The 11,904-nt window shown below is 56.7% G+C and overlaps 2 protein-coding genes across 6 annotated transcripts; both read left to right on the forward strand.

Moving 5' to 3' along the window:
- The first annotated feature begins 330 nt into the window (after positions 1–330).
- On the forward strand, positions 331–2,293 carry LOC121658703 (phospholipase A2, membrane associated-like). Its single transcript, XM_042015883.1, has 4 exons — positions 331–461; positions 1,170–1,314; positions 1,547–1,653; positions 1,899–2,293. The coding sequence occupies exons 1-4, from the start codon at positions 425–427 to the stop codon at positions 2,042–2,044; spliced, it is 435 nt and encodes a 144-aa protein (XP_041871817.1). The 5' UTR covers positions 331–424; the 3' UTR covers positions 2,045–2,293.
- A 1,523-nt stretch (positions 2,294–3,816) lies between these two features.
- On the forward strand, positions 3,817–11,621 carry LOC121658691 (acidic phospholipase A2 PLA-1-like). 5 transcript variants are annotated; one of them, XM_042015861.1, is made up of 9 exons: positions 3,817–4,024; positions 4,435–4,487; positions 4,756–4,900; positions 5,011–5,117; positions 5,199–5,731; positions 6,152–6,208; positions 6,370–6,496; positions 6,922–7,031; positions 7,145–7,616. In XM_042015861.1, exons 2-5 carry the CDS (start codon positions 4,448–4,450, stop codon positions 5,321–5,323), a joined length of 417 nt encoding a protein of 138 aa, XP_041871795.1. In that variant the 5' UTR covers positions 3,817–4,024; positions 4,435–4,447; the 3' UTR covers positions 5,324–5,731; positions 6,152–6,208; positions 6,370–6,496; positions 6,922–7,031; positions 7,145–7,616. The 5 variants fall into 5 exon arrangements, with proteins under 5 accessions (XP_041871795.1, XP_041871794.1, XP_041871792.1 ...); XM_042015860.1 differs by lacking the exons at positions 3,817–4,024; positions 4,435–4,487; positions 4,756–4,900; positions 5,011–5,117 and adding exons at positions 10,229–10,376; positions 10,605–10,711; positions 11,255–11,621 and having other exon boundaries at positions 5,323–5,731; positions 7,145–10,082; XM_042015858.1 differs by lacking the exons at positions 3,817–4,024; positions 4,435–4,487; positions 4,756–4,900; positions 5,011–5,117 and having other exon boundaries at positions 5,323–5,731; positions 6,095–6,208; positions 6,922–7,616.
- Positions 11,622–11,904: the final 283 nt, after the last annotated feature.

An 11,904-nucleotide genomic window follows, 5' to 3' on the forward strand; every position in this document is an offset into this window, starting at 1 on the left:
TCAGCACAGATAGAGGAGGGGGTGGGCCTCGCAGACATATAAACCCACCCCACTGAGCCGGCGGCGTTGGAGCTGCAGGTGCGGGTGGGGTAAGGAGAGGGGATTTCACTGCCCTGGTGCTCAGCAGGCAGCTCAGGGCACGGGGGGAGGGCTGCAGGTCCTGAGCTGCTCCACCAGCCCCAGGCAGGATGAGCCACCACGTCCCTGCCAGGCGCCACATCCCAAAACTGGGATAAAGAACCGTCGGGATTCACTCGGTGATGCCTTACAACGCTGTGTATCCACAGTGACACAACTGCGCCTGAGGCATTGCCCGGGTGCGCCCAGCTGGGTCCTTGCCCCTCATGGGGGCACTGGAGGAGCCTCTGTCCTGCCCCTGGTTCATCGCCCGTCCTTGTTGTTCCCTCTCCAGGGCAGCCACAGGATGAGGAATCTCCTCCTTGCCGTGCTCCTGGCTTGTGGTAAGTGCCCTGCTGTCCCTGGCCAGGCCGGGATCCATGTACAAACCCCGAGTCTTTGTGAAAAATTCAGGTTTTTTAAATCTGGCAGTTTCTCTCTAGTGCTTTGTGTAGAACTGCTGCAGTCCTGGAGGGCTTTGTGATGGGGAGGCTTTGGGATGCTGAGATCCATATTTATTTTGGGAGGCCCTGGAGCCTGTTGTCACCTTTCCTGCCTGTGCCAAGCCCATGGCTGATCCTGGTGATGGGGGATTGCAGTTTGCAGCATGGCACAGCCAGTCCAGAGGGCAAAATATCTCGTGCCAGACCAAATCAAGAGGCTGTAACAACCAGACTGTAAAAGTCATCCTCCCTGTGAGGGTGGCCCTGGCACAGGCTGACCAGAGCAGCTGTGGCTGCCCCAGTCCCGGCAGTGTCCAAGGCCAGGTTGGACGGGGCTTGGAGCAGCCTGGGGTGGTGGAAGGTGTCCCTGCCCATGGCAGTGGGTGGAACAAGATGGGCTTTGAGGTTCCTTCCAACCCAAACCATTCCATGATTCTGTGATTCCATAATTCTGGAGGAGGGGGATAAAGCTTCTCATGGTTCAAGCCCTGAAAGTGCACATATCCAGCAATGCCAGATCAGCTTAAAGCCCCTGCCGGTGCGAGGTGCAGGGAATGCCACCGGGCTCCCCGCTCTGCTCCGGCACGAGCCCATCCTGTGTCCCCGCAGGGCTGCTCCCGGCTGGCACCAGCGTCCTGGAGCTGGAGCGGATGATCAGGGTGGCCACGGGGAAGAGCGCCCTGCTGTCCTACAGCTGGTACGGCTGTTTCTGCGGCATCGGGGGCACCGGGACCCCCGTGGATCCCACTGACCGGTGAGTACCCAGAACAGCGTCACCGCTCCCAGCCTGGGGTCCCTAAAAGCCCCTCACTGGCAGCCTCCCAGCCCTGGGTGGGGTTTGCACCGTTCCCCGGCCAAGTCCCGCTGCTGCCTTGCCGCCTCCTCCTCCTCCTGGTCGCCTTAAATTCGAGGCTGGACTTCCCTCTGCCCTCCAGGTGTGGCGAGGGAGGGTTTGGGGGCCGAGGTTTGACGTGGGGTCCCCGCAGGTGCTGCCAAGCCCACGACTGCTGCTACAGGAGGCTGAGGGAGGGCAAGTGCAGCCCCCTGATCACCCCGTACAGCTTCTCCTCCGCCGACGGGCACGTCACCTGCAGTGAGTACTGAGCGGGAGTGCGGAGCAGCACTGCTCCCCGAGACACCCCATCCCCGGAGCAGGGCACACAGGAGAGCATCCCCTGCATGAATCCAGCCCCATTCCCGGCCGCCTGGGATAATTGAATGGGCATTGAGGATATGGGCAGGTTGGGGAGGGCAAGCACGGGGACGCGCTGCTCTTTCCCCTTCCCCCGGTGTCTCCGGCCGGGAAAGCCGCCGCAGGGCTCCGTGTTCCCCCCGCAGGTGATGAGCAGAGCTGGTGCGAGAGAGAGACCTGCCTGTGTGACACCGCGGTGGCCTCGTGCTTCGCGAGCACCCTGCATTCCTACAACAATTCCTACCGCTTCTACTTCAAGCTCAAATGCCAAGGAAGCAAGCTGCAGTGCTGAGGAGGGGGAATTGGCACAGAGAGTCCCAGATTTTGGCTGGTTTTTACCCCAGCGAGAAAGGCCTGGGTTGGGAGCTGAGAAAAGGCAGAGCCCCCGAGGCCCCCTGCGAGGTGCTGCTCAGGGTGAGAAGGGCACACACACCATGGATGGAGACCCACCAGTTCCTGGAAAGACACACCAGCTTCCTCTTTTTTGTCCCTTCTTCCTCTCTTGATTTCATTTCCCTGCAAAGATAATAAAGAGATACAATAAAAGGGATGCAAACTGGTTCTCCGTGGTGTTTTCCTGTAAGGGCTGCTGAGATTGAGGCACTGCAACTGTGGCTGCCGAATTTGGGGAGCACTTCTGCATCCCACAGCTCAGCCACAACATCTGCCTGACACCCCAGTATTTCCATGGTCCCCACAGGGCTGTAATTCACAGATCTGTCCCAATGTGAAGCACTAAGTTTGGGGAACAGGTTGCCCAGAGCAGCTGTGGCTGCCCCTGGGTCCCTGGAAGTGTCCAAGGCCAGGCTGGACGGGGCCTTGGAGCAGCTGGGACAGTGGAAGGTGTCCCTGCCCATGGCAGGGGGTGGGTCTAAGGTCCCTCCCAACCCAAACCAATCTGGGATTCTATGAATTTCTAATTCCTAGTTCAGAAGGCACATCCAGACAACTTTGTGAGGAACACTAACAAAACAGTCCCAGGAATACAATGAGAGGCTTCACATCACGATGGTTTTTAAGTTGTATATTATTTTTATGTTCCTCTGGTCCAGAGTCAGGACAGCCTGAAGCACAGCTCAGCACAGGGAGAAGCTCACAGGAGTATCCCCAGTATCTTCTGGGATGTTTGGTCTCTGGCACGTGAGGATTTTACTCGGAACGACAGAACTGCTCTTTTATATCTATTTCCTGCTATAAACCATTCCATACACGGCATTTCATAGAAACACATTTTCTAATGCAAACACACTAAAAGCAGGAAAACAGCGTGAGTACATAAACGGATTGCAAGTGATTAATGAGGCAGTAATTAGCCCGAGGAGCATTAACGAGCTGTGGGCAATTCAGATAAACACAAAGCAAGGGACAAAGCAGAGCTGGAATCAGGGCTTGGCTGAAAACTTTGTCAGTGGAGGACAACAAAAAACTATTTTTCCAACACATAAGACGAAAGACACAGACAGATCACCTTCCTTCCTGAACATCCCTCCCAAACCAAACCAGTCTGGGACTCCATGACTCTTGGACATAAGGGCTAAAGAGTAATCATCCACAGAGGAAGGAAGATTTCAAAGCCTTGACCACTTAGATGCGGCAAATGCTAATTCAGGAGGGCAGTTGATGATTGAATGGTTTCTCCTGAAGGGCGGAATGAGGTGGTGGAAAAACCACAAGGATAGAAATAAAGGGAAGCTGCACTTTCTCACCTCAGAACATTCATTTTGCTTCTCTGCTTTTTCATGGTGAGCGAGGGTGTAACCATCCAGTGTTTGCCCAGCCTCGTGTCTCTTGGAACTGCACGTTTAGAGATGCTTTCAGTGTTGCCCATAAACTTTTCCCAGAGAACTGATAAATCTCCCTGAACCACCTTACACCCCCTTGAAAGCCCCAAACCTGCTTTGTCCATGCCCAGCCTGAACCAGGGCTGCTCTTTTCCCCCCTGATGCGGCTCCTTGGTGCTGAGAAGGGCAGAGGAGAAGGCCCTTGGGCATCTCTGGCTGAGGCAGAGGGTGTTTGCTTCCTCCTTGGGCTGGAAGTGACGCTGCTTTTCCACCTCATCCCACGCAGCAGCCACCCCGTGCGTGGGGTACGGAGCCGGGGCGTTGGGGGATTTCTGACATTCCTCGAAAGGGGAAGGATGGCACCTTCCCCTTCACAGGAAAGCCCAGTCAGCGAGATTTGGGTCAAAGGAGCCCCAGGCAGATGGGAGCAAACTATATAAAGCAATCCCACTTGGCTGCAGGGCACTGCAAGCCAGCAGGGCTTTCCCAAGGTAAGTGGGGATGCAGGATCGGATGGAGGATTGCTTTTCCTTCTTTTCCTCCTCTAACCAGAAGCTGCGCTGCAAATGGGGGGTGAGTGCCATGCTGGGAAAGCAGGATTGAAGGAGATGCTGCCTGAGACGCCAGCCCAGAAGAAGAGCAGTGGGTGCAGCCCTCGAGGGCTGATCATCCCTCCAATTTTTCTGCCTTTCCCCTGATTTTTGGTTTTTTCCACCCCTCCACCATCTGATTCCCATCACTTCCCATCCCTGACTCTTTGTGCTGAAACAATGGGTGCATCCCTATGCCCCTCACCTCTCCTAGTCCCTGGAGAGAGGGAGCATCCCTGCTCCTGGATGAGGAGGGAAAGAAAGAAGGTGGTGGTTGGTATCACAGGGAATGGTTTGGTTTCCTCCCCCAGAGCTGTCAGAAGAATGAACTCTCTCCTCGGCCTCGCTGCGCTGTTTGCTTGGGGTAAGTGTGCTCACTCAGTCCCAAGGTTCTCTGTGCAGTTACATTCATTGAAATTAGGACCAGGCTGGTGATTTCGTCACCTTTCCCCACCACCAGCTCTCCCAGACGTGCAACAACGCTCCTGCACCAAGCTGGGAACAAATTTCCTCTCCATTGCATTATGATTTCTAAGACATCACCACCTAGGTGCCAATTTGGGGGCTGAAGAGATGGAGCTGCTGCTGGGGGGGCAGGGACTCAGCGTGATCTCCCTGATTTCCCCCTCCAGGCTTGTCCCCAGCCCACGGGAGCCTCTTGCAGCTGCACCAGATGATCTCGGAGGCGACAGGGAAAAACGCTCTTCTGCATTACGGCTTCTACGGCTGCTACTGCGGCCTGGGGGGCAAGGGGCACCCCAAGGATGCCACAGACAGGTGAGAATCCACTTAAAAGCCCCCTGGCTGGACACGTTCTTGAATATTTTTCAGTTTGTGGGGTGAGGGGGAGAAAATTCCATCCCCTAAAGCTTCAATCTCCTGTGCAGATGCTGCCAGCTGCACGATACTTGCTACCAAAACCTCCTGAACTACCACTGCCATGCCAAGACACGGCTCTACCGCTACAGCTGGCACCATGACAGGCTCTCCTGCAGTGAGTAGGGCCCTGGAAAAGGGGGCGTCACCCCCCCCCCCCCAAAGCCAGAGCTGACCCTGAGCTCCCCTCGTCCCGCAGGAAAGGGCTCCCGGTGCTCCTACTTGTCCTGTGAGTGCGACCGCAGCCTGGCGCTGTGCCTGAGGAGAAACGTCAGGAGCTACAGGAAACTCTACCAGTTCTACCCCAACAAGCTGTGCTGGTGATGGGAGCTGGGATGCGGGGCCGGAGCATGCGCGGGTCCGCGCCGGGATCGCCCTTCATCCCCGCCTGTGCTGACCACACCAGAGCTGCTGTAAATTAAATCAACGCGGAAATAAACAATGTTCTTGTTCAACGTCCTCGCTCCTCTGAGAGCTGCTGCTGGGCAGGGAGAGAAATCCCCGTAAATAATCAACATCTTCCCAAAACTTTCCAAGAACTCCGTCTCGGCCCCTGCGTCACTCGAGGCTGCAGCCCACGGGGAGAGGGGGCTGGCCGGGGGGGAAGGGGCGTAGCATTCCGTGGGTTTGGGACAGACGAGTCATTTTGGAGCTTCCAGTCGGAGCTCGCGGGCTGGACACGGAGGGCTAGCTCTCCCCGGGAGGACAGACTGACAGCGAGGAAGATCCCTGGTGAGCAACTCCCCCCCCCTCACGCCGCTGCTGTGGAAAGGAAAATACGGGGGGAATGTCGGGAGGAGGCAGCGGGAACGGCCCGTGCCTGCAGGAAAAGTGTAATCGCTTCCCAATGAAAGCACAGCTGGGAGGCTGCAGCCGGGGGGAGAGCGGCACTGGGTGCCAAAAGCGGTGGGACAGGAGGTGAGAAGTGCGGGAGTGGTGGGACGGGAGGTGGGGGATGCTCAGGTGGGGGGGCAGCTTCAGAAACCACCTGCTCTCGGCCAAGAGGCAGCAACACAGATGTGAGGGGGCACAGTTGCTCTCCTCCCTCCCAATTTTGGGGGTTGATCCTATTTCAGAGGAAGCTTCTCACGACAGCTCCTGTCAAACTGGCCACGCTACTCGGCTGAGCCTGTGCCCTGTTTCTCCTCCCAGGCCCAGGTGAGAGGAAGATGAAGGTCCTGCTAGCACTGACGATGCTGTTTGCCTGCAGTAAGTGCATCCCCGACCCACAGACGGGAGCCAGGCTCATCCCCAAACTCCTGTCCATCCCTCAGGGAGACTCCCAGCAAGGCCTCCTTCCCTCCCCAGTGCCCCAGGCCTCATTTCTGCATATAACTTACAAAAAAATCACATTTTTCCGGTCACTCTAGGTGTGTTCACAGCTCATGGGAAGCACCCACGCACGTTCACACCGGGACTCGAGGGAAGCACCGTAGGAAACCTGACTGCCCACGGATGCTACTCGGGATGGGGCACCTCGAGGGCTTCAATGGACCGGTACAGGCAACACTGCCCCGGAGGGCTAACGCTGGTCCCGGGATAACCCCGGGGCTCTGCAGCCCCTCCCCGAAGTTTTGCAAAATGCAGCCCAGGTGCTTGACAGCAGCAGGAAAGAATCAGGTTTTCGGGAAGTAGGGAAAGTGAGGCAGTGGTCACCCCTAATTCCATCCCGGAGTCAGTAGGGTGGTGCCAGTGACAACTGGGATGGCACCAGCGGAGAGGGACGGTCCCGAAGCCAGGACGCTGGGCAGGGATTGCACGGGGAAGCAGAGGCTTGGCGTGGGAACGGGCTGGAAAGAGCAGCTTCGGGGCGATCCAGGGCAGGTGGATGCAGAGCTGGCGGCTCGCAGAGCCTGTGTCAGGTGGGGCAGAAGCGGCCGGTGCCACATTCCCGGCGAGTCCAGGCTCTCCTTCTCCCGCAGGTGCTGCCTGCTCCGAGCCTGCTGCTATGCCAGGCTAGCAGCGCGGCGGTGCCGCGTGGGACCCGTGCAGCCGCCCCTCGCTGCGGCCCGGGCGGGGCTCCCCACCTGCAGTGAGTGCTCCCCCCACGGCTCGGGATGCCCCTTTCCGCACCATCCCCTCTCTCGCGGCGCCCTGTCCCGGGGCGCTCGGGGAAGGTCTCAGGTGCGCTGTCGGTCCCCGCAGGGTCGGGGACGTGGTGCCAGCGCGGCGCCTGCAGGTGCGAGCGGGCGGCGTGGCTGTGCCGGGCTCGGCTCCGCCGGGCTCAGCTCCGCCGCCGCGCCAGGTGCCGGGGCCGGGCCGGGCGCTGCTGAAGCAAAACCTCCCTTCGCAAAGCCGCCTCCGGGCTGAGCCGCGAAGGGACGGCGCCGGCAGCGCTTCCCAGCCCTGGCGAGCCTCCTCCTCGGGCCTTCTTGGCTTCGAGGCGAGGACAACAACCCTCCGGTGAAGCCGCGTCACGGGATCCGAGGAGGGGGAGCAGCGCTGACGTGGTGTCCCAGCACAGCAAAACAAGGGAGGGGCGGACACCTGCCCCTCGTCCCGGTGAGGGGCGAGATGGGAAGCGTCTCCCCTCGGCTGCCTGTCCGCTCCCTCCGCTTCCTGCTTCACAGCAAATTCGCTCCTGTTGCTCCGAAATAAAACCAGAGAGCCCAAAGCACCGGTTCGCAGCGTGCCGTGACTCAGCTGAGCCCAGCGACCACCCATCACATCTCAGATGGGTTTCTGGTTGAAGTACCCAGCGAAAATGACACCTGAGGGGTGACACAACCCCTGAACTGCCCCAACTTAGCTCTTAACCTTCAGGCTCTGAAATTTTCCCGTTTTTTTCTGAGAGATGGAGAAGTGGAGGCTGGTGGAAGGGCTGGGGGGCAGGCACGATGGCGGGGGAGGGCCGGGCTTGGATTTCCATGATCCTTGTGGGTCCCTTCCAGCTCGGGATGTTCTGTGATCCCCTAAATCTCTGCTGTGACAGGGTGGCCGGGAGCTTGCCTCACAGCCGGTGCTGAGCAAAACAGAGTTCTCACCAGAAAAGAATGTTTTGGCCCAATTCTGCAACAGCCCTGAGCACATCCCTTAGGAAAAGGCCGCTCAGGCAGTGGCTGCTTCCCCCCCTTCGGCATCCCCAGCTTTTGTGCCCCGGGGTGTTGACTCCAGCAGGTCTCAGTGCTCCAAACTCTCCTAGGGGGGCTCAGCAATGAAATAAAGCCACAGAAACAGCAGCAAAACACTATTTCCCCAGGGGCTGATGCCCAGTTGGAGTACTCTCCCCTGGATTGCCCCATAGCTAAAATCAAGGGCACCAGGAAACAGCCCTTAAATCAGCAATCTTCTGCCAGCTGTCACCCAGGAATCAGGCCCTACCACCCTCCCCCTCCTCCAGCCGTGGGGGATCCTGGGGGACATGAGGAAGGAGCTCTTTGCCCAGCAGCTGATGTTTGCAGGACATAAATCAAGGATCAAATCCTTGCCGAGAGGATATCCCAGACAGATTGCAGGCCGGGGTTAACTGAATCACACTCTCCCTTTGTAAATTCTGGGTGAATTTTAACCATCCATGAATTTTACTGCTTGGACATCCGGCTGTACAAATCCATTCACACAGAGCTCCAAGTGCTGATGCTTTGGCTCAGATACTGCACCCCCTCAGAGCATTGCAATAAGCTGGGCTGCAAAAGTTGTGGTTTTCATACTGTGAAACAAAATCCACATCTCCCCAGGAGGCATTTGGCTTGGGGGGGGGCTTATTTCCCATTTGATGGAGGGATCCTGCAAACCTGCAACACGTAGAGGGGCTGGGATGGAGAGGCTTTCACTGGAGCTCAGCCAACTTGGTGCACAAGAATATCCCTTATTCCCCTGCGATAAAACTGGTTGTGGACTTGGAAAATCCTGAATGATGGCAAATGGCAAATCCTGGTTTTGCCAATTAACTCAACACCATCCCAGGGGACTACTTAAATTAGCCCAGAGAGCTGATGAGGCAAAGGGCCCATGCCAGAGGGGGGAAGAGATTTTGCTGAGCCAAGTTCCCTTTTCTCAGCATCTCTCTGATTCTCACACAAGTCACATCCTTGTTCCCTGCCTCAGTTTCCCTACCAGCCCCGGGGGGGATTTCCTCCCCTGCCTCAGTGCCTGCCCATGCTGGGGTTCCCCAAAAAGCAGCACAGAGCACCTGCAATCTCTGCCAGAAGGAATCTGCTAAATCGTTGTTCAGTACCACCGATTTGAGATTCTCACGACACAAGCAGCCTCTTTTTTCCCCGCCTTCCATCATACACCACTTGCGTTTTTTCTGCCCTGCCACTTGCCTTATTTTGCTTCTAAATAAAGGTGAACCACACACCTCATGCCACGAGGTTTTTGAGAGCAAAACTCAGTGCCCAGCACATACGGGGAGAGGGATGGAGCATCCCCAAATGCAGGGGGCATCTGGGCACTGAGAAAGAGCTGGGCAGAGGCCATGTATGGTGCTTTTCTTGATAGTGGGGGGAATTCCCAGCCATTCTGGGGATTGTGGGATCTTCCTCCACTCCCCAGGCTGCATCTCACCCACTCTGGTAAGTCGAGAGTGGAGGATGCTTTGCACTGGCTGCATTTTCTCCCTGCCCAGGTAAGTCAAGATGGAAACAGTAAGACACAGAACAGTGTTTTCTAGCCAAGACATCAAAAAACTCTCATTCAGCAAGAAAGTGGATCATGGAATCACAGACCCCTCGACAGTCTCTCTCCACCCCCTGCCATGGGAAGGGACACCTTGCACTAAGGGGTTCCTGTTCTCCCTCAAGTTCTCCCATTTTGCTCAGGGAAGCTCCAGGAATGCTGAGACACCCAGAGCCATGCACAGACTCGACCCCAGGCTGCCCCACGTATCCAAAACCTCCCTGACAAGAGCTTCACTATGTGAGGCATCCCACAGCCAGGGCCCCCAGCAATGCCAGCAGACCTGCACAGCAGCTGGACCGGTATGGGGAGGATTGTCAATATTTGCCCACTTTGGCCTCTCCAGAGGAGGGGCCCCACTGAGGGTGCACAGCCATAAAAGGTGTAACCAGCAGCACCGCGGGCTCACCAAACCCCGGAGCTGCCACCGCCAGAATGAAGCTCCTCTCGCTGCTCCTCTTCTGTGAGTATCCCCTGCCAGCTTCCACCCCGGGACAGCTCCCAGGTCCTGTGCATAGGCAGATGGGGAGGGTGAAATGCTCATTTCTGATGTGGAAAGGTGGGATGGGAGGTTGCTTTTCCCAGTGCTCCTAACCCCCCCATCTCCAGTCCTAGGACTGGCCCTTGTCAGCTGCAACTTGCTCCAGTTTGGATCGATGATTAAGAAAAAGACCGGGAAATCGCCACTGGCCTACAACAGATACGGCTGCTACTGTGGCTGGGGGGGATCCAAACAGCCCCTGGATGCCACCGACAGGTAAGCTGGGGCCTGGGGAAAGCAGAGCAGGTGCCCCCTCACCTCCCTGGGTACAGCGAGGGGAATCTTGTTCCTGCTCCTGGGAATGGAAGTAGCAAAGAGAAAATTGCTGCTTGTCCTCAAAGCCTCTTTAGAAGCGGTTTAGCAGCAGCAAAGATGCACGTCCTTGATGTTCTATTGCATTGTCCCAACTGTCGCCTGCCCTGACCTCGGCTCTCATGTCCCCAGGTGCTGCCACGCCCACGACTGCTGCTACAAGAGATTGGCTTCCTCCCACTGCAACGCCAAAATTACCACCTACAAGTACTCCTTCCAAAACAACCAAATAATCTGCGGTAAGAGTGGGGCGGGGGCAGAGCTCTGAGCAGGGGGGCAGAGCCACCCACACTCTCAGGGAGCTTGGCTTCCGAGATCCCCTTTAGACCATCCAAGCCTGGAAACCACACACAGTGAAGTGGGTGGAAATACAGGAAAAGTGCCAGGAATAAGGCAAAAAATTATTTGCTGGATTATGGTGAAGTTTAGAGCTTGGAGACTTCCCTGAGGAGGGGCCTTGTCTTTCCCGAGAGGCCAAATACGGAGGGTTTGAGGTGACCCTCCCAGCCTGGATGGGGACCAGGCACAGCTGCCGTGAGTCCCCCAGAGCAAACTCATTGTTCCATGGACCAAAGCAAAGCACATCCCAGCGATCCAGGAAAATACCCACAGACACATCAGAGAGAAAGTGAATTAAGCCTTCCCTCCAGGGCCAGGTAGCTCCATACCGCAGAGGTGAGACCACCTGAGACACCCCAAACTCAAGAGTGGAGACAGTCAAAAAAACTCCCCCTGACCCTCACAGCCTTTGCCTGCCTCCATCCCCCCCAATTTTCTTCCAGGAGCCGGGAATTCGTGCCAAAAGAGGAGCTGTGCTTGTGACAAGGCAGCGGTGGACTGCTTCCACAGGGCAGCCAACACCTACCGCAAATCCTACGACAATTACCCCCAATCCAAGTGCAAGGGCCGAACACCCTCCTGCTGAACACACCCGCCAGGCCGGGGCTCCAAACCTGACAGAAACCATCGGAATTGGGGCTGTTCTGCCTTCCCTGTGACCAGGCAGGACATGGTGCAGCCCTGCGGCACCGAAAAGGTGTCCAGCACCTTTCCTCAGAGCCTTGGCACAGGGAAAAACTGCTCCCCGTGGTTAAATAACTCATAAAAATGAGGCAGACCCTGCAAATAAAGATACATTTTTAAAAGAAATTTGTGAATTGTGATCAGTGTTGTGTTTTGGGAATCAGTGGTGGAAGGGGTAGGTAACAGCACAGAGCTTGAGGGCTGATTTTTTCAAGAAAATATTCTTTCCTGCACATGGTTTTTCTTAAAAAATGACCAGAAGTGACATTTTAGCAGCCAACCACAAAGTCTTAAGAGCTCCAGAGAAAAAAAAATGACTACAGAAACAGGAAGTGGCTGCTGCACCCCAACCCCAAAGCAGGCTCCAAGCCCAGCTTCCCTCCAGGAGCTCAGCCCCATCCCACTCCTA

The sequence above is a fragment of the Corvus kubaryi genome, unplaced genomic scaffold (genome assembly GCF_017639235.1).
Source record: "Corvus kubaryi isolate FWS band 111438036 unplaced genomic scaffold, C.kubaryi_AGA036_p1.0 split3-37344, whole genome shotgun sequence".
In the NCBI taxonomy this organism is placed as follows: Eukaryota; Metazoa; Chordata; class Aves; order Passeriformes; family Corvidae; genus Corvus; species Corvus kubaryi.